This window comes from Equus asinus, chromosome 14 (assembly GCF_041296235.1).
Source record: "Equus asinus isolate D_3611 breed Donkey chromosome 14, EquAss-T2T_v2, whole genome shotgun sequence".
Taxonomy (NCBI): Eukaryota; Metazoa; Chordata; class Mammalia; order Perissodactyla; family Equidae; genus Equus; species Equus asinus.
In genome coordinates this window covers 15805932-15832838 of record NC_091803.1, presented here as the reverse complement: position 1 = coordinate 15832838, position 26907 = coordinate 15805932, and the positions used below count along the sequence as shown (strand labels likewise).

General features: G+C 52.8%; 1 protein-coding gene across 7 annotated transcripts in view; it reads right to left on the bottom strand.

Moving 5' to 3' along the window:
• The window catches only part of CUX1 (cut like homeobox 1), a 359761-nt gene that overhangs the window by 83536 nt on the left and 249318 nt on the right, over nt 1-26907 (bottom strand). For 5 of the 7 annotated variants that reach the window (XM_044746858.2, XM_044746857.2, XM_070484390.1 and 2 more), the window contains exons 9-11: nt 21833-21881; nt 11687-11791; nt 4747-4935 (exon numbers count right to left, since the gene is read on the bottom strand). In XM_044746858.2, the coding sequence (XP_044602793.1) occupies nt 4747-4935; nt 11687-11791; nt 21833-21881 (343 nt within the window). The remainder of the gene's footprint in view (nt 1-4746; nt 4936-11686; nt 11792-21832; nt 21882-26907) is intronic. The other 2 variants (XM_044746859.2, XM_070484389.1) reach the window with 1 other exon arrangement.

The following is a 26907-nucleotide window of genomic DNA, read 5'->3' as shown; positions in this document are numbered from 1 at the left end:
AGGCGGAAGACACGTGGCTCTGGACAGAAGAGGAGGAGCCCTGTACGGCCACCCTGTCACAGGCCACCTCCAACTTCCACGAGCTGGGGTTCAGGTGTGCCCCAGGCACAGGGTGGATGGGAGCCAACTCCTCCTCATGGAACGCTGCCATCCCAGACCAGGAGGGCCTGGCTCCATTCCTAGGCTACCTAGACATCGCAGGTCATGGTCAGCCAAGTGTGCAGCAAGCTGGGAACTGTCTGCAGCTGAGATTTCTGGACTGACTCAGCAAGTGAGTAGGGGCACAGGTGTCTTTGCAAGAGGACCCATCGTAGATTCCCACAAAGAATTAGCTCCTGAGCATTTCCAGTAACACCTGCCGGTTTACAGTGATTTTATAGGGACCCACTCATGACCTCCAGCTCCCACCTCAACCCCAATACGGACCTCGAGGCTCCTAGCACGGAGTCCTTCGGTTTGTCCAAGACTGCCTCCAGTGTGATCTTTCCCTGGGGGCCTCTCCTCCACTGCCGGGTAGATCCATCTCTTTCCTGTGTCCTTGCCCTCCTCAAATCTGTGCTCACAGTGCCTTCAAGACCCAGCCAAGACAAGGCTCCGGGAGGCTCGGACCCCCAGCTCTCTATCGGGATGTCTGACATTAGAACTCGCTCGTGCCACAGGCTGGACACTCGGGGCCTGGCCTCTCCTAACCACGGCATGGTGAGTCAAATAAGATGTTGACATTAGAGCTGCACACACTGAGACGTCGATGAGATGCTTGTTAAAACTTGATGGAGGGGCTGGCCCCGTGGCCGAGTGGTTAAGTTCGTGCGCTCCGCTGCAGGCGGCCCAGTGTTTCGTTAGTTCGAATCCTGGGCGCGGACATGGCACTGCTCATCAGACCACGCTGAGGCAGCGTCCCACATGCCACAACTAGAAGAACCCACAACGAAGAATACACAACTATGTACCGGGGGGCTTTGGGGAGAAAAAGGAAAAAATAAAATCTTTAAAAAAAAAAAAAAAAAAAAAACTTGATGGAGGGCAGCGTTGGCGCAGAGTAAACATACTGCCGGCTGAGGGCACTTCTGACACCAAAGAGGCAGGGTTCAGAATTAAAGGTGCCAATGAGTCCAGAGAAGCGGTGATCAGTCTTTTTCCTGTCCCAGCCCTGAGGGACACAGCGTGCTCCACAGGACCCGGGGAACCTCAGGAGGAGGGGTGAAGGTACAAGGGTGGGAGGCACGGGCAGTTTGGGGAAGTCTCCCAGGTGATCTTAGTACCTGCCCACTCACCCAGAGGGAAGCACTGCTCTTTAAAGCATAACTTTAGAAAATACAATTTCTCCCTCTGGGAGGCCAGCATTCTTCTGCTAGCCTCTCATAAATATCCATTTTAAACTGAAGCCATTGGTAGCGTTATTTTCTGTGCTATAGTGAGCGTGGTGCAGGTGGCTGCCTAATTACACTGTCTCTGTATTCAAGGTTCCAACAGAAGACCACAGAGTAAGACTTATCAAAAACAGCAGCCCTGTCATGGCAGTTGGGTTATTTCATTAATTAGGGATCCAGAATTATCCTACAAGTGGCATTGTGCTTGAGCGCTTGTCAGATTAGGCAGGCAGAAACATCTCCCACTTCTGAGCCTGTGTCGATGTCTATTTAAAGGTTAGGGATGCACCACTGTATGTGGACAGTGATGAGTTTATGGTGAACTTGGCTTGAAAAAGTGGAACACGGGGAGAGAAAGGCTGGTGAACAAGCCACTGTCGATTTCTCCTCACAGAATTACAAATCGGGTGTCTCAGGGAAGGGAAGAAATATTAGTTGCAGAGATGGGAGTTTCAAGGTGCTAGAGAAAGCAAACCAATTGGTCCCTAAATACATTCCACTACAGAGTGGGCCACCAGAGTGCACTGGTAGAGAACACCCCACTGAGCTTGAGACCGAAGATACCAGCCATTACGCCTTCTGCCCTTGAGAGACCAACCCCTCACCCCTGCCCCATCAGTGCCTGTCATCAAGCACGTCAGCATTTGTCAAAGACCACTTCCAAATGTTCTCGGCAAAACCACCCACAATGCCCAGATGCCGAGAGATGGGCCGGAAACTGCAGCATCCTCAAACAGAGATCCTGGTTCAAGTCCCACACAGTGCGTCCCAGAGTCCCCCCAAGCTGGACGATACGGTCCAAGAAGGAAAAGACTGGGGGACCGGGGGAGAGTGGACGTGGGAGAGGGAGGCGGAGAGGAAGGCCCCTCGGGAGGCCCAGGGGCAGCCCCCTGCTCCTTCCGAGCAGCCAGCACCACGGGGGCAGAGACCCTGTCACAAAAGCATCAGGTTGCCAATGTGACAGGTCTCATTCATAAAATATTTTCCTAATAATTGCATCGCTGCTTAGTTTAGATTTGAGACTGTAAATTATACACATTAGGAAAAAAAAAGCCCTGGGAAGGTATTTCATTCAATTAACCTTATTCCTTTGGGCGAGGGAGAAGACGCCCTCGTTTGGGGAAGGCTAATGTCTTTTGTGTGCGAGTTCGATATTCGGGAGATCTTCACTCCCGGCGACAAGAGGTTGAGATAATTAAAATCAGAGAAGTCTTGTTACTAGAGGATATGTTTTGATTGTTAGATCAGATGAAGATAAGGCGCAGTAACTTTGGAAGAACTATTGCCGAATTGTTCCATTAACTGCGCAGTGTTAAAGGATTCCCCCAAGACGCGGACAAAGAACATTAATTTGTGCAACTGCGTTTCATTTTTTGTGAAGGCAAACATTAAAACCTTAACAGACTTAGAAGAAATTGCTCTATAATAAAAAATGTAAGGTCTGCAACCTCCCTCTCATGTAGTCAGATGCTGAACGCATTTGAGTGGGACCCTTTAACTGTAACAAAGGATAAAAAGGCAAATTATCAGATAATAACACCACTGGTAGGGTCAAAAACAGCTATAAAGTGAGAAAATTAGATTTAATCTAGAAATAAAAAACGAGTCCTGGTACCCACTGGGCAGGCTGATGAGAGATTAGGAGACTGGAGAAATAAACGCCATGGTTGGTGACAAATGTGATGAGGTCTCAACCATCTCCCCCAAGATGGCAGGATGGTCTCCTCAGAGGGGCGCGGGCCCCCGGTGAATGGAGTCCACCATCCACCCCAGAGAGGCAAAGGAGAAATGGCGGGGAGAGTGCAGCGAGGCCTGGCCAGCGAGCCGCCAGAGAACAGACTTGCCGGAAACTTTGTTCTGGGTCAGAAACACAGTCATGCATTGACAAGAAAAAGCTCTATTGTTTTTTCATTAAAATGGGCCCAGTTAGGATTCTAGGATTACTTTACATAAGGAAAAGTTGTCCTGACATTTTTGCAACTAACTTTGATCTGCTTTATTGAGTATAGAGTCATCTACCCGTCGGTCACTCATTCACTCATTCACTCACGCACTCCACAAACGGACGCTGAGCAGGGGCAGGAGGAGGCCCGAGCGGCCATGACTCGGGCCAGGGAGAGAGGGCAGAGCCGGGCAAGTCTGCCCTAGAAGCTGGGGCCCCGCGCCCTCGCGGGTCCTGTCTCTTCCTCGTCAAACAAGATACCTCTGAGGAACCCCTTCTGGCTCTGACAGACCATGAATCTAGGGTCCCAGGACAATCTTCAAATCACACTAACTTCAACAAATTAGAAATACCTTAAATAAAGTATAATTTGTAAAAAAAAAAAAAAAAGTAATAAAAAATTTGGGGTACAAATTTATGAGAAACTCCAAAAGGAACCAGCTTTTGGTGAGGCCGCTGATCACTCTGCCTGAGAGGTAAGAGATGGTGCGGGCTCCCCGTGCTGAGAGCTACACCGCGCTCCAGGCCGCTGGTGTGCGGCACACGCCTGAGGGTCAGAGATGTCCCTGCAGCCTGGCGCACCGCCCACGAGGCTTGGCGCAGACACGCCCTCAGCGCATCTCTCGGCACTCCTCTTGGAGTTGCAGAGCACTGGGTCCTCCTGGTGGCGGCTCGCCCCAAAAGCCAGGCAAGGCCAGCGGAGTCAGACTACAGGTATGTCTCTGGAGACAGCCTGTGAGCTCGGCGACCGCTGCAGCCCACACGAGAAGCACATGGACTCTCCAGGCTGAGCCCTGAGGACGGCGGTTTCTACCAAGTGCCCCATGCGAGGGATGGCCAATCAGGAGGAAAGTGCCGCCCGGGCAGGAGCTGGGAGAGGGGTTCAAGCCACCCCCCGGCCTTGGGCTCCGGGACTCTAGCTCCCTCACAGAGGTTCCAGGCTGCCATGTGCTGTCGGTTTCAGACCTGCTGCCCTCCAGGAAGAGCTCTGAGGGAGCTCACACAGCAGGTCCCCGCGTGACACGGCCAGGGCCCCTCAGGCCTCCTTGTACTGCTCTCACTGGAGGGAGAACCTTGGTTGACGGCTGGAGCTCAGGCTGAGAAAAACCCAAGCAGTCACTTTGGCTTTAAGAGAGAATGAGTTTTAACCATTACCTTTGCAGACCACAAAAATGAGATACACTTATGCAATGGCCAAGGCGGGATAAATAAGACAACTTCCAAGATGATGCCTCCTGCATGGTCACTATACCCAGCACGTGTCCCCGACGCCGGGGCAGGAGGGACCCACCGAAGAGCTCAGGGTGTTGGTGGGGAACCAGAAGCACAGTGCCAGCCGACCCTGGCTCCCTCCAGGGCTGTGTGCGGAGGAAGGCAGAGGGGGTGTGCCTGCGTCCAGCCCTCCCCCGTCCGCAGGCCCCCGGGCGCCCTTACTTTGAGGGTGCTGTTCTTGGCACTCAGCTGCTGCTCGAGCTGGGAGATCTGGCTGGCCGAGTTCTCGCGCAGCTTGGAGAGGCTGGCCTGGAGTCGCTGCACGTCCTCCACCAGCTGGGCAATCTCCCGCTCTTTGGCGGCCAACTCAACTTCCAGGCTGGAGCGGGTCAGCACCTCTATGGCCTGCTCCTGCGGAGGAGAGAGGAATGTCAAACTGCACCAGCCTCGGGCTGGGCTCAGGGTTATCTGTGCTGGTGACGGAGGCAAAAGCACGCAGAAGGAAGGATGCGGACGCTGAGCCCCCGGAGACATGACCTCCGGCCTCTGCCTGGCCTGGACACTGACCACCCTCCCCACACCGCCTTCCAATCTGTACGGTGGGCTGCCACCTGGGTAAGTCCATTCAACCAGCATTTACTGAGCACCCACATGTACCAGCCACGCAGCAGTGAACAGAAGGACGGAGTCCCATCTCCCCAAGGCTCCCAGCCAGTGGGATGGGGCACGGTGGGTGAGACGCATTAAACACCTTCATTAGTAGGATAAAGTGTGTAGGATGGTAGTAAGTGCCACAGAAAAACCGAGGCAGGGAGGGGCCGTGGGGTCAGACTCAGGAGACACAGTCAGGGTTTTTAATAAGATGGTCAGGAAAAGCCTTATTGGGATAGTGACATCTGAGCGAAGATCTGAAGGTGACAGAAAGGGCCCTGCTGATGGCTGGGGGACGAGGGCTCAGGCCAGGGCAACGCCAGACAGGAAGGCTCTGAAGAGGGCGCCTGGAATGTTCCGAAGCATTCGGATTTTCTAACATAAGGTGGGATTCAATGTCCTTTCGATTCGTGACTAAGTTATCTCAACACGGAGATGTTATTTGACAAGTTGATTCTTAGGGTCAGCATTTAAAAAAAAGTTAAAAGATGTGGAAGATGCATATTTGGGGATCCTTTGCTTTAGGAACTCTAATGATAATTGATGTTTTAAAAAAGTTACTCCCCACTCCCCCTAATTTACTCACTTTGGAAAATATGCAAAACAAGGAAAAGGTATTAGAAAAAAAGTCAAATCTCTAATTCCACTTCCCAAGGACTAAGGTAGTACTTTTTTCAAGTTTTAAAAGTAATTATGGCTCCTGAACAATTCTAGAAACTTTTCTGCCAGGTGGATGCTCTTCTGGGCATGACCAGTGGGGACGGGGAGGACAGGACTGCAGGGGTCTCTGCGATAGCAGAGGCCTGGGGGCAGCGCGCACCCCCGCATAGAATGGCATCTCCTCGCTGCCAGCCCCCCGAAGTGCCCTGCTTCCCGGATCCATCTTGCCTGTACTGGGGCGGGGAGGGTGCCAGCCACAGCCCCAGTTGGCAGGCACAGCCGTACCATTCCACACACGATGTGCTTGTCACTGGGTTTTAACCCTGGGGACAGCCAGTCACCCTGGGAAATAATTTTTCACATCTCCCTCCTGGGAAATTAAGGCCTTTGCCATTTAAGAATGTAAAGTTTTGTTGCACAAAGAAGTGACTCCTTTCTGCTTCTTTGATTTGTACAGTATTGTAGAATAATTCTTCATTTCTCCTGACTTCTGGCAGATCTGCTCTTGGCCCCAGGGCCCAGTGAGCATCTTCCCACTGGCTTATTTAAAGGGCACATGCTGTCCAGACCAGTTCTGTTCAGAGTGTGCTCCATGGCCTGGTGCCAACTCACAAACCGTTGCCAGTACACAGTGAGACAAGTACAGAAGTTAAGAGTAAGTGTTTAGAGATTTTTATAGCAATTCAACATTGCTGTGACGTTTTTTATTGTTTTTTATAAAACTATCAGTCTGCAACAGATTAGAAATTTAAAAAAATCAAAACAAAACTGTCCTTCACCACAGAGTTTGGGAAGCCCCACCCTTGGTCCCAACACCAGCTGGGACCAAGGTCAGGAGCCACGGTGACCGAAGGCAAGTCCTCCCAGCGGTGCCAGGGAAGAACGAGAAGCATGTGGAGCTGGGTCCTGAGGAGGGAGGGAAGGACACAGCAGGAAAGGGCCATGGATCTCATCGGAAGGAAGGGACTCCATTTCGGGGTGGGGACAACACAGATGGGCACAGAGGTTGGAAGGGGCAGGGAGCAGGGCATGACAAAGGAGTGACCGATGCTGAGAGGTCAGGTGGAAAAGGAGCGGGCAATGCTGGCGCCTGGCGGTGAGCACTTGGAAGGGCGGTTAGAGGTGCCTGGACTTGCGGCGGCAGGCCTGGGGCAGCGGGAAGGGGACACCATGGAGGTGCTGTCCCGCAGGCTGGTCTCACGGTGGGTACATACGGAGCCACTTATCTAATTTAACTCATTTCATCAGTCTTCCCACCTGAGGGATACCAGCCATAAAAACTGTTAAAAGTGCTCTTAGGGAAAGAGAAGAAAACCAGCCAAAAAATGATCTGGGGTTTTAAACGGGAAGTGCAAGTTACTGTACCCGGGGCCAGTAGTTCAAATAACATATCTAAAAACAGCAGCTCTCGGTGCTGAGATGATGGGGCCTAGGGTTGGGCAGTCCCAGAGGGCATCTGCTTGACTCCTGGGGCCTAGTCTGGTCTGGTCACAGGCTGACTGGGTGACATTGGCTCATCAGCCTCCTCTCAGGGACCTGGGCCACTGAGTCCTCATTCAGAACATAGCAAAAATCACTCGTGTCTGGCATAAACTAGATGAGGTGGGAAATACGCCCCAAAGCAGCAAGAGCTTGGCAATAAACTAAAAAAGATCATCCTGCTCTAAGTCCAAACATGGCTCCCACCAGCTCAAACACGAGGCGAAGACACGACAGGAAACTAATGGAGAAACGGACAAGGGCCCGGAAATGATCAAGGGGCGGCGGGTGGAGGGCAAGGCCTACGCATGGGGCATGGAGCGGGGCCTCTCGGTCCATGGGCACAAGCTAGAGAAGAAACCGTACAACAGGGTGGACAGGGCGAACGTGCTGAGAGGAGGGCCACCTTCGAAACTGCAGGCAGTGGGCGCCAGGCAGTTCAGACGCTGAACCATCTCACATGGGATCATCGGCGAGAAGTATGGCACATGAGGAGGCGTACATGATTCAGAGGGTCAGGACCCCTGATCCCTCCGTGTCCGTTCAGGACTCAACTCAAATCCTTGGGGGCTCTCGGAAATAAATGGGTCCTCAGCCGTACCCTGGAGACTGGTTCAGGAGGCCTGGGGGAAGGCCCAGGGACGCCCTGGTGATTCCGATGGGCTCAGGGGCAGGACCCTGGCTCCGACAAGCCTCTAAGGGAAGGAACAGAAACCGACTTCCCCAAGTCTGACCCAAGGCCCCTGTGGGCGCCAGAACGAGGTCCTGGAGTCTGACCCAGCAGGGACATTCCCATGGCTCGAGGCTCCCAAGACCTCTGAGGGCGTCCCACATTCCTCAGGGGTGCAGCGTCTTAGGGGTGGGGCTGACGGCTCAGGAGCCACGAGAGGCCACGTGGGAATGCTTCTGTACGCCTAAAGACACTGTAAGAAACTGGAGGGGTCTTTTTCCAAAGGGAAAATGAAGGTGAAATCAGAAGTTACTGCTGCCGCCTCCCATTCAGTTTCGTCCCTTTGAACGAGCGCGCGTGAAATATCACGAGTTGCATAACTGACATGAATCTTCCCACCGAGGCTGAAACACGCAAGATACTGATCTCTCCTGTCCTGTGGCCCTTTCCACATGAAATATGAACGAGCTGCAAGAGCGCCACGCAATCGAGGGAAGCTGAGGGTGACCCGATGGTGCGCCCAGGGCCCCAGCCTGAGAGACACAACCTGAAGTCCAGGCGGGTCCTCCTTTAGCTACCCCGCTGGGAGGGCCAGGGAGTGGGAGCCTTGGTGCTACTTCCCTTTCTTTTCGCCCTTCTATCCCTGCCAACATCAAGTGGCCAAAGTCAGCTGGATGCTATCCAGTATTTACCTGAGACTGACCTGGTAGACAGGCACAGAGGTGTATTTTCTGATATTACGGTTTGTTGGGGCTCAAGAAGGTGGCCTGGCGTGGTGGCCCAGAGGCCTGAACTAATATTTGTCTGTACATACGTGACAAAGGACCTGCATACATCTGGTCTTATTTAATGCCCGTGAAGGAGAGGTGGCTCGATGTGGGTGAAAAAGACTAGACTTAAGAACAGGCAGACTGAGGTAAAAATTCCAGCTTGCTCATTTTCTAGCTGTGTGACCTTGGGCAAAATACTGAACTCCACTGAGCCTGTTCCCTTACCTGTAAAATGATGGTGACACAACCTACCTCTAACGAATTAGTGTCAGGAGGCAGAAACGGAACAACCATATGAAGCCCCAACACAGCCCTGATGCAGAGCAGGAGCTCGCCGAGAGGCGGCTGCCTTCCCGAACCAGCAATTCTGTTAAGACATCCAGTGGATTCTTTGGCCTTTGCTAAATCTATAGACTCCACTGTTTCTCTGCCGAGCTTGGTCAGCCAAGCCCAACAGACATTTTCCTGCTGGCCCAGTTTCCTCTGTTTGCTCCTGCCTGGCTGGCGCTGGGGCTGGCGCTGGAGCTGACTGACTATGTGGGAATGCACACCGAGGGGAGGCCTGGCAGGGCGGCTCTTGGCAGAGCGAACCGGAGCCATGTAAACACTGCACTTAGCCGATGATGAAGTGTTTAAGCACCCCGAGGACCCACAACTTACTCTACCTGCAAAAACATTCATTTCCTTCTGAAATGTTTTGGTTGCTCCAGTCCAGGATGGTGCCAGGAACCCTTTCAAGCAAAACACTGAGCTCAGGAGCCCCGTGTAGACATGTTAGGATGGACGGCTCTCTCTGGAGGACCAGGAGCAACCAGAGAGGCCGGACCGACTCCATCCTCGACGGATTCCTCCTGCCTTGGCTGTGGGGCTGGGTCCACTCCCAGTAAACTCGGATGAGGGGATGGTGACACAGCCAAGGGGACGTTTCAGGTAAAAATAAAACCAGAGTCCATTAAGTATGAATGCTGTGATGGTTCCTTAAATAAAAACGTTTCCTTTATATTCAGAAACACTTAAATGATGTTTTTTCTTTGTTTTTTCGGTGAGGGAGACTGGCCCTGAGCTAACATCTGTGCCAATCTTCCTCTATTTTGTATGTGGGATGCTGCCACAGCGTGCTTTGATGAGCAGCATGTAGGTCTGTGCCTGGGGTTCCGAACCGGTGAACCCAGGGCCAGTGAAGCGGAGCATGTGAACTTAACCACTACGCTACCAGGCTGATCCCTTAAATTATGTTTTATTTAATGTTAATTTAAAGAAAGAAAATGAAAATCTATTCTTTTTCTTTTTTTTCTGAGGAAGATTAGCCCTGAGCTAACTGCTGCCAATCCTTCTCTTTTTGCTGAGGAAGACTGGCCCTGAGTTAATATCCATGCCCATCTTCCTCTACTTTATATGTGGGACGCCTACCACAGCATGGTGTGCCAAGCGGTGCCATGTCTGCATCTGGGATCCGAACCGGCGAACCCCGGGCCGCCAAGAAGCGGAATGTGCTAACTTAACTGCTGCGCCACCAGGCCGGCCTGAAAATCTATTCTTAAAAGGGTTCTTAACACTAAAACTTTGCTTTCGATTCATTCCTGGGGAATAATTTGTAAGTCCTGGTCTGGGGTGACAGAGGGCCCCAGTTGGGTCCTGGCTTGGCCACTGGAGCCAAGTGCTGTGGGGCGAGGGGCTGACATCCATTTCCCCATCTGTATAAAGAAATAACGATACCTCGCTTCACGAGTTAGGTGGAATATGGCCATCAAACCGACATGTGGACTTCTGACAGCAGCAAGGGTCCCTGACTGGACTACGCTCTCTGCGGAGCGCCTGGCTCACCCCTCCTTGCTCTCCCAGGGTCCACTACGGTCCTGGCACACGGCAAGGGCTCTTCATTTCCTTGTTGAATAAAAGGACGCCTACAAGTGCAGTTCACCCATCACAGGCTGGCAGAGCCGAAGACCTCAGATCAGTCACTCCTTACTCTGCACGCCAGGAAGCTGAGGCCTCATAAGTTTAACTACCTGAGGTTGTAAGTGAACTAGTGATGGACTTGAGCTTCAACCTGGGCGCTCCAAGCTCAGAGATAATGATGCCAACCACACTAAGAGTAACTGCCACGGTTTACTGAGGACTGACTATGTGTCAGGCCTCGCTCTAGGCACTATGCTCGTAACGATTTCCTGAACCTTCGCAAAAACTCATTTTACAGATGATGAAACTGAGACTCAGGGAGGCAAAGCCACTGGCCCAAAGTCACACAGCTGATGAATTGCAGAGCTGGGGTCTGAACCCCGGGGTTTGGCTCCTATATCCACCCTTAGCTACTATGCTGCTCCTCACTGCACAGCACTGAAGGAAAGAGTCTGGAACCCAATAGTTCAAAGCTGCTTTGATCGAGCTGGGAAAGTTCCGGCTAAGAGCAGTTTTTGTTAATCTTAGAAAAATCAAAAGGCAAAAGGACCGAGATGCGTGCCTCGCTGCTCCTGAATGCTGGCACTTCCGGTGAGAGTCCGGCTACGACGCAGCCTCAGGGCGCGGGGGCTGTGTGACGACCTCTTTGGCCCTCCCTGTGTATCACCAGCTGGTCCTCACCCCGGAAGGACACATCCAGGAGTAGACCAAACCTCTAATTTTCCTGTTCCGGTTTCAGATCTCTACCCCTCTGCCAGCTGGGAAGACGCCCTCTTGTGACAGAGTCTCCCACCTCCACCTCTCCACTGGGTGGGCGTCACGCTGACCATGTAGCATCGAGGCCTAAGCAGCAAAGCTCTTGCTTGGACTCCAACAAGCTCCATCCCCAAATTGTTAAAAGCATTCCCCAAGACAGCAGTTCTGTTTAAAAGATGAGCCCAAAAAGAGATGTTATAAAGCACAAGAAGCAAGCGGCTGTGACACAGAGGTACAGATGCGAGGCGGACAGTGCCCGCAGGCCCGGGCTACCCACCACGTCCGGCGCCTTCTGGATCTGCGAGGCCAGCTGGAGAGAGTGGTTTGCTGACGAGAGCTGCTCCCTTAAGGTCTCCGCCTCTCTCTGAGCCACCTCTGCCCTCTGAAGGAAATGAAAAGGGGTGGAAAGAGAAAGTACATTCAGTTTAACAACTGACAATTATTACAAGAACATTCATCAATTCATGCCTGACTGACTATAATTGATTTTCCTAAACACTCAAGCTAATAAATGCTAGAAAAAAACATAGAATGTGATGGATTTTTATTTTAAACAGTACAAGGAAGAAATAATTGAGCGATTATGACAGTAATTTAACGCTAGGAGCAAGAAATCCCCTGCTGATACTAATGCTCCGGCCCACTGAATTTCCCAGACTGAATAAATACAAGTGGAAATAGAGTCTTTTGATTCAATTTCTTTCTATTCTCATAGACCAAGAAGATTTTATTGCAGGATTACTCCTGGGAGTAATTCTCACGGGTGAACAGTGAATTAAAGACACTCTGGCCATTCTCTTCCTAAAAACACGCACAATGTTGTGGTTGTTTTCCTCCAGCAAGTATTTCCATAAATGTACAGGGTGTAAATGCCACTTCTTTTGTGAGGGCCAGGCTTATTTCAACATATTTAACCCTTCACCCGACAAACTTTTCTAACGCCGATGCTGGCATTTCCAGCCCGCTGGGCTGGTCTGGGGCCAGAGGCAGGAGGGGCGCCCAGGCCCCTGGGGGTGAAAAGGAATGGAGCCGACTGCAAGAAGGAGCTGCGAGAGCAATCAGTGGATGCTTCCATTATTTGCCTGTAATTCCTGGACAAGGAAACCAACGCCACTGTGCAGCAAACCAGGATTTCCTGCTGGACGGCGAGAATCAGTCACTCCAGTGCCCACACCCGAGGGGGCACTGTGGTGCAGCGGGCAGGAGATGGGCATCTAGGAACAGAGGGGCGAGGGCAAGTGACCTAAATACACTTCCACCTTCCCACCTCTGAAATGGGAACACCGTCTCCCTCTCGGGGACCTTGCGAAGACGAACACTGACACTGTACACAGAACTCACTTGGAAGTGTTTTCTTAATGGCTTGTCCTGACGTTACGACTATGATGGAGACGAAATCTAAGATGGGTGCGAAGCGGGAGCTAACTGACACTGGGCACGTGAGCTCTGAGAAGTAATGTGCTTCTTCTGCACCAGACTTACATTCCGCTAATAGAAAAGATGGACGAGGAAAGCCCGGGTGAGCAGGGCTATCGTGTGGGGCCTTATTTTGTGGTGTGACAGCATGTGTCTACTAATTGCTAAGGCAGAACTGAAACAGAGAAACAAGAAGTTGGCCTGCACCAGCTCTCGCTGACCAGTCCCCTTGTGGGAGGCCTGGGCTGGCAGCCTTGAGCGATGCTGTGATGGCGGGCGATGCTGTGCGCTCTGCATACAGACCAATTAGGATATTCCTAACAGCAGTTCCCTCTGCCCAGGGGGTGCTGGCAGCCACCTGCCCTGCCTTTCCAGGGGCTCTTGGAATCGCACTCAACCTAATTCCCACGGCGCCTGGCCTGTCTGTGCCCCAGCAGCCACCTCCCCCCATTCTCTGCTCCAAACAGAATCTGAAAGCCCCTGTCAGGAAAGGTGGCAATGTGACCGGCATGGTGAGGCTGGCAGGGTGACTTCTGGCTCATGCCAACTGCAGGAAGGTCTCCTCTTCAGCGAAAAAGGTATCCCCCAGTTTATTTCCAGATGTGCCACTCCACATTTTTCTGATAATCATGTCCTACTTCTGAAAAGTTTACTCTTCTCTTTCCAGCCAGCTAAACCCTTGGGCATAAAATCTCCATGACTCTGCCAGGAATAAGGTGTATTTTGACATTTCTAGTCTCTGACTAGGAAAAATATTTCTTAGTCTGGTGGAGCAGCTGTTCTGGCAGCCCAGCGAGGCAGTATCACCATCCCACCTGGGCACACTGGCTCTGAGGGGTTCTGGAACCACTGGGCTTGGGCCCCGGCAGTGGGTTCACCACCAGGATCTCCCACGGGCCTTCAGCCAGCCAGCCAGAACAGACGGCTCCCAGAGGCAGGGATCTAGCTGCTGCTGACTACCCTCGGTTTGCATAATTTCTCCAGAGCTCCTGCACTTCACTCGGTTTCCGAGTTCACATACAGTCACCCCGTGGCCTGTCCATCATGGTCACAGCCTTTTACTACGTTTGGCTTGACTCAGTTACTTTGGCGCCACTTTCTGATTGTTTAGGATTTATACTATTTATTTAGGATTTATACCCTGAGTACCTCGAAAACAAAACCAAACAAAATGAGTGGAAGTGGTTTGTGCCGCTAAACATCCACAAAGCAGAATAATTAAAAATAAGAACAGGCCTGAGAGCAGTGAAGGAGGGAGGGGAACTGGCCGCTGGCAGGCAGCTGGGGCGGACTCGTTCTGTAGCTGTACACTCGGCCCTGCTGTGGGCACCTGAGGCAGGAGGCACGGGATGCTGTGCCAGGTCAGCACCATGCATCACCCGTTGCCAGGTTCTCCCATCTTCCTGATGGCCACAGGCCAACCAGATGAAGTTGTATTTCTGGCCCTGGAATCAATGACAGGAGGTGGACAGCTCTGGTGCTGTTTTCTGATCTGGACCCCCAGACAGAGCTATGGTTGCCGTGGGACACCCAACTCCCTGTTCCCACTGATGAGCTGCCTCGAACCTCCCATCCCTGTCCCTGCAGACGCAGAGCCTGGGGACCAAGGCCAGGGCTCCGCGAGCAGCTGGCAGCAGCCTCGAGTGTGATTCAGCAGCCGCCCCACGATGAGAACAGCGCCTTGCCAAGCCCAGCGGCTCTCCTGAGAGACTTCTCTTGCTGGCTGTTGCTTACTCTCTGTACTTTTCTGAGAAGTGAGTAAATGCTGGAAGCACAGGGAAAGTAAAGAGGGCGGGCACATGAATGAATGAGGCTATTGCTTCCACTCTGGCAGTAACTCTGACCGCAAAGATAGAAACAGCCGCCTTGCAGGACGACTGAGGACCAAGGAGACAACGTAAGCCAAGTGCCCACCGTGTGGTGTCGGGGGGCCTGGACATTATTATTAGTAGTAGTAAGGCCTCTGACATGTGCTACCTCTGGTGGTCATTACTCTTTCCTCCCCTTAAAATGGAAAACTTTTGTGGGGAAATTACGAGAGACTGTAGCTGGTCTCCAGGTTGAACTCCAGCTCCCTCAGCAGTCACCTGGGGGGCAGGAAGTGGCTGGTGAAACTGGTTCAAGAATTCCTCCGTTAGAGCCGAGCCAGCAAACAGCAGTGATGACTCCCACCCACGTGACACTGGCTGGCCCAACAGTCACAGGTGAGCTTTTCGTGTCAGGAAGGGCAGCCAAACTGTGGGCCCGCGGTGTCACCTCCTCCTACAGGAAGGCCCCTCCAACAGGGGACCCTCGCACTCCTCAAGGTCTCCTGGGAGGCCTGGGAAGGACAGTGAAGGAAGGCTTTCCCCTCCTCTCAGTCCCCAAGGAACACACATTGGAATGAGCATACAGGATGCTGACAGCTGGCTCCAGACCTTAAAGTCTGGCAAATTGGGTTCATACAGTGTGGAGGACAAGCCTGGCTGGGTGGGGTGGCCAGAGGAGGCGAAGGCAGGGCCTCGGGGCAACTGGAGGGCTGGGGGGCCGGTCACAGGCTGGTGTAAAACGCAGGTCCCAGATCCACGGAGAGGTGGCTGAGTTTTCTTCCTGCCCAGCACCAAGGGCATCCTCCCCATCGCCCCTATGGAGCAAGCTTCTTCCCAGTTTACCACTGAAGGTGTGGCCTTTGGGTCCCTGGTTTTATATGATGGTGGTGGTGTCTCTGATCCAGCCTTCTGCCCAACGTGGTCCTAGACTTTGTCTCTTGTCCGCTCTGTAGGTGTGGCCATGAAAACCCAGGCTCGGGGACACCCGAGATGGGCAAGTTCCTCCACCGACTGCAGCCATGTGAGCTGGCAACGGGCTGTCCCCCTAGGTGGACCCATAGTTTCCAGGGTGGGACTTGGCTAGTAACACGTGTCTGTTAGCAGGTGGTCAGTCCCTCCTTATATTACTTTCCTAAGGCTGAAAATGTCACGAGTTGAGTGGATTAAAACAACACAAATTGATGATCTTATGGTACTGGAGGTCAGCAGTCTGTAATGGGCTAAGATCAAGGTGTCAGCAGGGCGGCGTTCCTTTCTGAGGCTCTAAGGAAGAACCTATTTTCTTGCTATTTCCAGCTTTTAGAGGTCGCCTGCACTCCTTGGCTCGTGGCCCCCTCCTCCGTCTTCAAAGCCAGCAGTGGCTAAGTCAAATCTTCTGCCTCCCTGTCTGCCTCTAACGACCCTGGTGATGGCACAGGGCCCACCCCATAACCCTAGGCAATCTCCCATCTCAAGGTCAGCTGAGTGACAGCCTTAATTCCTCTTTGCCAGGTAAGTGAACACATTCACAGCTCGTGGGCGTTGGGATGTGGACATCTTTAGGGGCCATTCTTCTGGCCACCATGCTCCTCAAGGACAAATAACACCACGTTTGGACCACTGCAAGGAGAAGGCAAGCTCTCGGGGACAACCCTACGACCTGCTCCCCCAAGGCCCTGCACGCTGGACAGAGAGAGACAAGAGGAGCAAGACTACAAAGACCAGCAAACGGCCCTCCCAATGGAACCGCCTCCATCTCTTTGGAAAGTGCACAGCCAGCTTCTGGTCGTCCTCCCAGAGCAATACCCACGCGCGGCTCCAGACAACAGCTCGAATCCCAGAGGCAAGCCCACTCCAGTGATTCTGCAGGAGGGAGGTCAGAAAGGTTTGCCAAGAAATTTATTGCCATGTGCCCCAAGCTGGCCCTGTGCTGGCGATCAAAGTCCCCATTTAGACCCACTGCCTGTGTTTCTGGGGACTTGTCGCACATTGATTTGAATTCTTTTCTGAGGTCGGCCAGGCTGAAAGCTGGAACGGCACCACACCACACATATAAACACTGCTTGTCACAACCTGAGTCACAATTTCAGGAAAGCCAGAAGAGCAATTGTCCCTACCTCTCCTGTCACAAAGGCCTCCCACGGGGGCCCCAGGGGCTCTCTCCAGGCCTTGCTGGCACGCCTGAGCTGGGCTGGGAGCCCAATTCATTCCCTGGAGAACCTAAGCCTTCCAGGAGACCCAAAGAGTAATCAGAAACATACGCGTGGCTTGCCCTGGGGAAAGCGGCCCTGGACTCAGCCAGGTGAAACCAGGACTTCCTCAGCACCTAGAAGGGCCCAGCCTGGATGGACCACATCCAGCAGGTGCTCAGAACAATTTGTTGAATGAATGGGGGCTTCGATGAGTGGGGGTTCCACAGACGTGTGAATTACACCCTCATTCTGCAGATGGGAAACAGGCGCTGGGAGACTGGAGATTTGCTCCAGGCCACAGGGCCAGGAGAGGGAGATGTGGCACTGGAACCTATCCTTCCGCCCCATGGAACCTTGGTCCAAGAAAATGCCACACCTTGCTAGGAGCTCTTTTCGCTCGCTGCGTTTTTCTCTATACTTGGCTCCTCCTCCTCGCCAAAGTGAAACTGCGGTTTCCAACTGCACATCAACCTGAAGGGTCCTCCGTTAGTGCCATCTCCTTAAGGACTAGACAGGCTAGTGGCGGGAGGACCACTCACTGGAAGGCCTTCCTCCCGCCACTGCTGTGGCTGAGCGCCCCGGCAGCTCAAGTCACAGCCGCTCTGAGGAGGGGCAGGCGACGGCGCAGCCAGAGGAGCCGCGGCCAGGGTTTCGTGTGGAGCAGACTGCAGAGTTGTGGCTTCTTATTTCCCATGGAGTCTCAGAAGTTCTGAACCTTTACTTTCTCCAGTTGAGACAGCGCGTTTTAATGCAAGTGCAGTGCCGTTTAGCACGCAGGTGTAAAGGGGACCGGGCCCTAATCCACAGTCGCTGACTGCTCTTCCATTCTCCCCAACAGAAACACAGTACTTCAGCAATAAAACAGAGCTTCAGGTCTCGGAAGAACATTCTGACTATAAACCTAGTGCAAAAGTAATGTTATATGCCAATGAACTGGTAAATTGCTCCTCCTGGGGATTTCCCCTGATGGGGAAGGCGGCTGAACCAGATGTCTGGCTGCGCCTGCGCAGGCGTGCAGCTACCTTGGACCCTCCTCTGCCCAGCCCGCCTCCGCCCCCTCCACTGGGACCGCCTCGTCCTTGCCCTGATCTATCACAGCAGCTGCTTACTGCCCTCCTGCTTCCGGTCTTCCCACTCCCATCCGTCCTCCAATGTTTAGTCAGAGTGATCCTTCTAGAACACAGATCTGAAGCCTTACTCCCACCCATGATTCTCCACTGCTCTCAGAATGAGGTCCTCCAGGCAGGAGCCGGACATTCAAGGCTGGCCCCAAACCTGGCTAGACCCTCTCCCTCGGGCCCACTCTCCCAGCCTGCACCTCCCTACACTAGCTTTACGGAATGGCCCGGAAACGCAGAGCTCACCGTGCCCTTCCGCGCCTGCCCGGAACACCATCCTCCGCATGCCCACCTGGGGAGTTCTCCTCGTTGGCCTGTTGAGCCATCGAGTTTAGTCCCCCTTTCTGTTCACTCTGTGCCTGATCCCCCATCTCAGACCCTCCGCAATGGCTGGCCCGCATCTGCCTGCTCAGTTCTGGTGCCAGGGAGCTCACTCCCTTTGGAGGCAGTCCTGGGCACCTGTGGAGAGTCAGAACCCAGAGCCGGCTGCTCTACACTGGGCCTAATTCCCCCCCACCAGCCTCTGTGCTCGGCCAGGAGAAAGCCCGACGCCTTCCCGTGGCCAGCCCTGGAGAGCAACAAGGACAGACTTCACAACGTCCTCACCCTAGCCCTTCCCCATTCTCATCTTTTAACATCCCAACTTCCTGAACTTACTCCTCTGGTGCTTGGTGTCAAGTCCCTCTGTCTTCTTTCCCTGCTCCCCAAAGATCGGGAGTGTCCCCAAACCTCCTGGTTTCTATTGTGTTAGGGTCTCTTCCCCATCCTGGCCGTGGAGTGGCCCCTGATGCACTCTAGATCCCTGTTTTCCTTACACTGTGGTTTCCAGGATCAATTATAATTCCCTGGGCAGGGACCAAGTGCTGCAGACTGGAGCAGAACCACCACCTCCGTCATTCTAGAAACTCTATTTCTATTAATGTAGCCTGAGGTCGCATTAATTTCTTCTGGCCGCCATATTGGGCTATTAACTCACCCTGAGTTGTTGGTTAGAACTCTCCTATTCTTCCCCTCAGCCCCGCCAGGCTGCATTTCCCTGGAGCAAGACTCTATAATTCCCCCACCAAATCTGCGCTTCTTTAGCAACTGTAAACTAACATTGACTTAAACACCTATTTCTTACCCAGCCATTTTATCTCTAATCCTCAAAGCCATCTTACAGAGGAAGTACTAGTTATCATTCCCTCCATCCATTTCTCTCTTTCATTTAAAAAAAAAATCAGGGGCCAGTGCGGTGGCGCAGTGGTTAAGTGCGCATGTTCCGCTTCAGCGGCCCGGGGTTCGCTGGTTCGGATTCTGGGTGCAGACATGGCACCGCTTGGTAAAAGCCATGCTATGGTAGGCGTCCCACATATAAAGTAGAGGAAGATGGGCATGGATGTTAGCTCAGGGCCAGTCTTCCTAAGCAAAAAGAGGAAGATTGGCAGTAGTTAGCTCAGGGCTAATCGTCCTCAAAAAAAAAAAAAAGCTTAAAAAAAAAAATAAAAAAATTTTAAATTATGGTAAAATACACACAACATAAGGTACACCATCTTAACCATCTTTAAGGGTACGGTACACTAGTGTTAGGGATATTCACATTGCTGTGCAACCAATCTCCAGGATGTTTTCATCTTCCCAAACTGAAACTCTGTCCCCACTGACCAATCCGCGCCCCCACCCCTGCCCCTGGCCCCACCAAGCTACTTTCTGTCGCTGTGAGTCTGACTAGACTAGGCCCTTCGTCCAGGTGGGATCGCAGCCTCTGTCTTCCTGTGACTGGCTTATTTCTCTTTAGCATAATGTCTGCAAAGTTCACCTTCCTTTTTTTAAAGAAACGTAAGTGGTTAAGAGACCTGCCCAAGGCCACACGGCCAGGAAGAACCGAGTCGAGACCTGAGCTCAGTGTCACTTCAGAGGTGGCACCTTCCTGCCTGGTGTCTCCTAGGACCAGATCCCCCAGGGGGACTCTGCCAAACTTCTTCAGCCCCTGGGGACTGCCTCGGGGAAGGTGCCCTTGATCGGCACAGGATGAGGCTGTCGATTTAACAAACCAGAGCTTGCTCCAAAGTGCCTTCAAATGGGGAGGCAGCTGACGGCGGACCTTGGGGGAGACAGCGCGGGTGGAAATTTCAGAAACCCAAATGACAATCGTGTGGCAGAGTAACTTGTAGCAACTACTTCTAAGTTAAGGTCTCTGCAGAGTTGAGCAGTGCTGAGTGAAAACGAAGGGGCCGATGCAAAGCAGTTTAGTAAACACAGTCACGCGGAGCTTGACGATGGGGATGCGTCCTGAGAAACCATCGTTAGGCGATGTCACTGTTGTGCGAACATCACAGCGTGTCCTGACACAAACCTTGATGGTACAGCCTACCACAGACCTAGGCTACGTGGTACTGCTCTATGATCAAGTTGTCATGCGGGGCATGACTAAGGCAAACAAACCTGACGCGCCTTCGTGAGTGAAGGAGTAGTGCTTTACTGTAAGGAGCTGGGTGGACTCGTGCGTTTGGGGAGCAGGACGGTTGGAAAGAAAGGCAGAGTGAGGCCCTGCTCTGCGTCCCTGTTTCCAAGTGTGGGGAAGAGCCCAGGCTCCAGTCCTGGCTCTGCCACCCACCAGCCACTGGCCTCAGTTTCCTCCTCTGTAAAACAGGAACCCCAACAGCACTGACTCAGTGGGCTGTGGTGAGGCTGCAGGACTCAGTTCACGTGAAGGGCTCAGAAAAGAGCCAGGCACAAAAGAAGCTCCCCAGGAAGTGTCAGCTCCTGGTACCGGCACGAGGACAGCTAACACCCAACGACGCCGCTTCAGGGCATGCGTTCCGCATGTCTCCACTGAGCGCCGCCCGGGGGGCAGGCCGGATCCTCAGTGCTGAGTCTGAGTGGGCAACACTGAACCCAAAGTCTTCCTTAAAAACAAATCGGCCCGTGCCATGATCACTCCCACGCACGAAGTGACTTTCGTCTTTCAGTCACACTTCAGGACGCCTTTACTGGCCAAAGAACGAACGAGGACACTCTCTCCTGAGCAAGGGCCAACATCTAGGTAAGCGATGCCAGCCAAGGGGCAGGTGCCCTGTGGAACTCTCGCAAGGTGACAAGCTGAGACCACAGGTCTAAGAAGAATTTCCATCCCATGGGGTCTGTGCTTGGCTGGGCCACCTGAGGCAAAGCACGAAGCTTTCCTGGGCCTGTGGCTGCCCAGCTGTGAAGCTGAGTGGGGAGAGGCCGCAGCCTGTGACCTTCTGGGGCTGAGAAACACGTCACCGCTTCGGCTGCTTCTCCCCGCAAACACAGAAAAGAAACGAGGAGACCTCTTTCTTTTCAAAGAAGCAGTACCATTTGCTAAAGCAAAATGTTTTGCTCTTCTCCGAGTCCTTGGTCGGGAAGGGGTTCTGCAGAGTGACCGAATTTTCCAGGCAGCTGAGTAAGCCACCCAATGCTGTGTGCCTATTTTGTGCCAGACACTTTCTGTGCTGGGTCCTTTCTGCAAGGCATCTGTGACAACCAAGAGTCAGCTGGCAGGGGGGAGCCATCAGCTGGCAGCCCTCGCCAGAGCCAGTGGCTTCAACACATCAGAAGCAGAGACCAGACTTAACTCATTGGTCTAAACTCTATAGCACAATGCCGGCCATGGGAACAGAGGCGCATATGGAAGAGACGGATTAAGAAAAAGAAAACAAAGTAACCGCTTTGCAGTGGACGTTCATCATGGGATGCCTGAGATCCCGGGACCACATCAAGGGCTCCGCCAAGGAAACAAGGCCTGGGACTTTTCAAGTATTTCTCACAACATCAGAAAAAGTGTCAACAGTGACAGTTGTACGTAAAAATACAATAACTGGCCTTCTAACTCAGAGAGAAGCCTTTCTAAGATGACAGACACGGCTACGCTACGCGATGTTATGCCTAAAGCCAGCAGACATCCTACCTGGTTTGCTCTTTCAAGGTCCGTCATGATCATTTCCATTTCGTCGGCCCTGGGGGGTGAGAGGGAGAGAGCGGTTAGTCAGCAGCAACACGGCTCGGGGTGGCCACGGTTCTAAACTCAGCAGAGGGACCCACAGTCACACAGGCCAGGCAGACCTTTGTGCAGACACTGCTGCCCACCAGGAGGAGGCGGGCTTGTGTCGCGGGGAGGGCCTGCCTGCACTTGAAGGGGCTCCCAATCTTGTCAGGGAGGCAGAGCCGTAAAAAGATAAAATACAGTGTGTCCTGCCAAGAGACAAATAGGGCTCTGAACAGAGTGATTGGAAAAACAGAGGAGGGAGAGGGAACTTGGCAAGGCTTCAGAGGAGGTGTCGTGTGAACTGGGTTTTTAAGGATGAGGAGAAGTTTGCCAGGACGGAGGGAACCATGAAAGGTGGAGGGGAGGATGGGACTGGAGGTTGGGGGTCTCTGCAGTCTCTCTCAGTCTGCACCTGAGTTCATGGCCATCACCTGGCCTGCTCACACACAGGGGCTTTTTCTTTCTTTTTTCTGTTTTGAAATTACTTCCTTGAGCAATGTGAAGGTAAATACATGGTTCTGACAGACAACATCATGAGAGAGAGGGGAAGCTGAGAGTCCTACTGAGAAGGGCATGGTCAACGCCGAAAGTCTGTGGAGACTCTAACAGCTCACCCGTGCAAGCTGCCTTCAAGGCAGGCCCTGAAGATGGCCATTGTCCGGAGGCCATGGCTGGTGTAGCACGCCCACGGAAACGGAGCGGAATGCCGCAGCCACAGACCCACAGTGGGGCTTGGGGCTCGCTCCTGCTGGGGCCTCCTGAGTCCACACTCCCTGTGGGCCTGAGCCCCTGTGCTGCCTAGGGGACTCAGTCCCGCCCCCTGGGGCTGTACACGTTGCCCTGCTACACCGAGCCTCCTGCCCACCTCCCGCCTTGGCCCACAGCTCAACCCAGGGCCCTGGGCTCTGACAATGTGCACACTTGCAGGCCCCTGAACAGCCTCAACCTGCGCCGTTGGCCCCTCCACTCCTGGGCACCTTACCTCCTACCTTCCCCAGCCCTTCCCAAATCCTCCCAGTGGCTTGAAGTAGGCAGCCCCCTCGCCCCCGCTGCCTGTGTGTCTCTTTAGCCCTCATCCTGGTGCCTGCACAGGGCTTGCTGTCAGGCTGGAGGCCATAGTCCCGAATGCAGCCTGTCCTGCCAGCGATGGGCCTGTCTCCTCTCTGGGGTGGCCTGCGGCACCTGTACAGGCCCGACTAGAGGGTTCTTCTGTCCCCGAAACCCACCACTCTGGTCCTAACCGCCCCCCTTCAATCCGAGAGCTGGACAAACTGTATCCAGGCCCTGGCTGGTCTGTTTGCGCTGCATCCTGCGCCCCCTGTGGCCCTGAGGCTCTTCCAGTTTTTAAGCGCACACTCCGATTTGCGGCCGTCTTATCAACTCCCAGCAGCCCAAACGCAGTCAAGGCCACACGCCTTGTGCTCAGGTTCAAGCCTCAACCTATCTGTTTGAAACAGTATCCTGCTTTCCGATTGGTCTGAGCCAAGTCCGAAACCACTCAGAAAATGGCCTAGTTACACAAAGCTATTTTTAGGACGACTTGGTGAAGAAGGCAGTGTTTCTAAGAGAAACACCCAGACGAGGCCTCTGCAGTGAAATGCTGGGTGCAGGGGGCGGGCCAGGGGCGGCCTAAACTACGTATGCAACATCTCGGCGTAGCATCCCCTTCAGAAACTTCCCAGATCTCCCAGAAAAACTGCCGCACCGTAGAAAAGATAGTTTAATGACTACAAAGGGCAAAAATATCATTAGAAGGGTTAAGGGTCTTAAACGTGACAGAAAAGGTTAACTGACAGCCGGGACAGAAAGCTGCCCCCTTGACCACCTGCTGATGAAGTGTCAGCTTCACCGGGAGCAGGATGAAAGAACAAGTTAAGTGCAGTTTTGAACTGTAACCAGTTATTCATCGCGTGTCTACAAAGTCCAGAGACACCACAGCGAGCCTCCCCGGCTACTGGCATCATTCATTCACTCATTCATTCCTTCTATGAATGTTTCCTGGCCCTGCATGGGGCTACAGTATGGGCACTTAGAGACACGGCTCCTGCAGACCTTACTAGTGCCACAAAGGTACAAGAGAAGGACAGAAATGCAAGCTGCTGAGTAGGTGACGTCTCCCTTTTCTCTTGGCAGTTAGACGGGCATGGCCAGGGCTGAGTGAGCAGAGACCTGAGCCCAGGGCTCAGTGAGGGCTCTTCCTGAGTCTCCTGTGACGAGCCCCCCATCCGTCTTTGATTCTGGCTAATGTATCTTCGTCACTCCAGTGTTTCTTCTGCCCTGCCTGGGACTCCCATTATTTGGATGCTGTTGGCACATGGACTCCATCCCCCATGTCACTCAACCTTTCTTTTACATCTGCTGTTTCTTTATTTCCTGCTGCCTTCTGGACGGTTCTTCAGTTTGACCTACTGGAGCTGGACTCTCCTGTAGTTTAGCTCGTCTCTTTTGTTCCCTAGTTCAGTTACCCCATTCTTCATACCAGTTACTTCCACTTCATTCAGTTTTTGGTTATTCCTTGTTTTTGCTTTACGCTACTGGTGCCCTCTCAGGTTTCCTTGAGTGCATTTCTCACGCTTAGTTTGTACTCCTGGCCCTTCTTGTCTGGCTTCAGGTCACACACTGTTAGGTCTGGGGTCTGTCTTTCCAGGGCAGTTTCTCTTGGGGGCCTGGCTGTTCCTCCCTGGGGGTACCAGCTCGTCTTTCTGATAATGTACATGGAGCCAGGAGAGAGGGGCAGGCCCGGCTGCGTGTCTCTCAGGATGAACTGAAGAAGAAAGGCGCCCAGCAGGTGTTCAGCGCACCTTGCTGAGTGAAGGAAGTGGGGGGAGGGGATGACCCCAGGCCCCCAGAGTCCTCACTGATAACTCTTCTCCACCAGCAGAACCCCTGGCTGAAGCTGGCCTTTCACTCTCAGGGAGAAGCAGCATTAGGGAGAGGCGGTCTCCCTGGGTGCAACTCCCCACTCCTGGGGGTCTGGAGATAAGCGATGGAGGGGCTGCTGCCTAGGGGCCACTGGCCCACCCTCACCTGTTTCCATCCATTCTTCTCCTGACAGTGGCCAATGGGCCAGTACAGGGTCACTCACACACCAGGGCTGGAGAAGAGCAGGGTTCCCAGGGACCCAGCTTCACCTAGTGGCTCGATTGGCAAGGGTGGGAAACGGCGTCCAGATCCAGCAGGTTTAGGGGACCTGGGCGGCTTGAAGGCCTCCTCACACAGCGAATGGTTTTGGACACTCATGAGCATGCCTAACATCCAGCAAACAATGCAGCATCTCCAAACGATTTCAAGTCACTTACACAAAATTAGTCACATTCAAACAGGAAGAGTGCCTTCTCGGCAGTCTGAGGCAAACCCCGGAAACGAATTTCAAGTTTTTCCATCTTCTGGTCAGTTAAACTTTGGTTACTAAGCAACCGCTAAACTGACCAAAATACTGAACGTGATAACAACTTCTGCACTCACCTTTCATTAGGCAAGCGACTCGTATTTCCAGGCTCTTACATAACAACACTGCGCTCTGCTGTTAGAGAGCGGGGCCACTCACCCCAGCTCTCCTGACGGCAAAGGGCCCCAGGGGCCGCAGTTCCCATGCACACACTGGACCAGAAACCACAGAAGGGGACAATGGAAGGAACCAGGGATGCAGCATGCGAGGGAAAGTTCAGATTGTTACTTTAAAAGTCTGTAGGCTTGTGATTCATTTTTCCAAGTGGCATGGCTTTTAAAAGGTCAAAGAAAACACAACTAGCTGGGTATTGAAATGTGATCGGGGCTTTTGAAGACGTGAAGTGCGGCCACTGGCACTTGTAGACCAGGATCAAGATGGCGGGGCCTTTGAGCATCTGCGCTGGGCTCAGCTCAGAACACACCTGCCAGCGAGTCTGGATGACCCGCTCCTCTCCAAACTGCTGCCCCCGCCCCCAACACAATCCCCCCAGACAGACTGCCCTCAATAAGTAATACAAAAATGCCTAGAGGTTGCAACTACAACTCTAAATGTTATCTGAAAAGCGCAGTAATGAATTAAATTGCGTGTGCTTTCCCAGCGTGTGTCAACAATATTCCAAAGGCTTCCCATTCTTTTCATTTTGAAGGCTCAACTAGCACATCAGGGTCCGGAGCCTGACACTAGTCTAAAATCATTTATTTTCCAAAGTCCATAATACCCACACATATTGTTTGCTCAGCAAAACTATTTATTATAAAAATTTAGTTCTCTCACCTTTTTACGAGCTGACAAAACAGCTCTCAGTGATCTATTAACCTGCACCGCATTATGCTCCGCTCTGACTCCCAACAGCGGATCATTGCAGCCTGGCCTAGAATATGTAGTTCGTTCAATCAGTTCCCTACAGATCGTTTCAGGGTATTCTCTGGGCTAGCACACAATGTTTATGAGGAACTTAAAAGGACATGGTCAAGGTCGATGGAAGGGAAATTATATCCAGGCTAGAAACTCTGTATTTACTTTGACACCAGCCTCCCGATGCTAAGGGATGGCACCAGGGCAAGGCTGGCGCATACTTCAGCACCCAAACAACCAAACCGACATCAGGAGCTGTTGAAACAAAGGACATCTACAAGGCAGTCGCCAAAGAGTCCAGGGCGGCCTTCAGAGATCAGTGTGTCTTCTTTGACCCAAGTCAAAAGCCAATAGTCTCAATACCAGATTGTAAAGTTCTTGGGCATCAAAAGAAGAAATATCTAAAGATTAATTCTCCCTGCTTTAAAAGTTAAAAAGAAAAACCCAAAAAACTCCAGTATGTTTAATAAAGTGAGTGTCTCCCCTCCACCGGGATGCTGCATTTGACAGCCTCGGCTCTCACTTCCATGATCCCTTCATGACAACCTACACCCCAGGCCAGGCTCTCTCAGCACAGCGGGTAGAGGAGACACAGAAGCGGGGCTCATGGGACCAGGTTCAGAAAGAGCAGGCAGGAAAAGGAAAGGGAGGAGGCCAGAGGGCCAGGCGCTGAGGACGGCCTCTTGGCTAT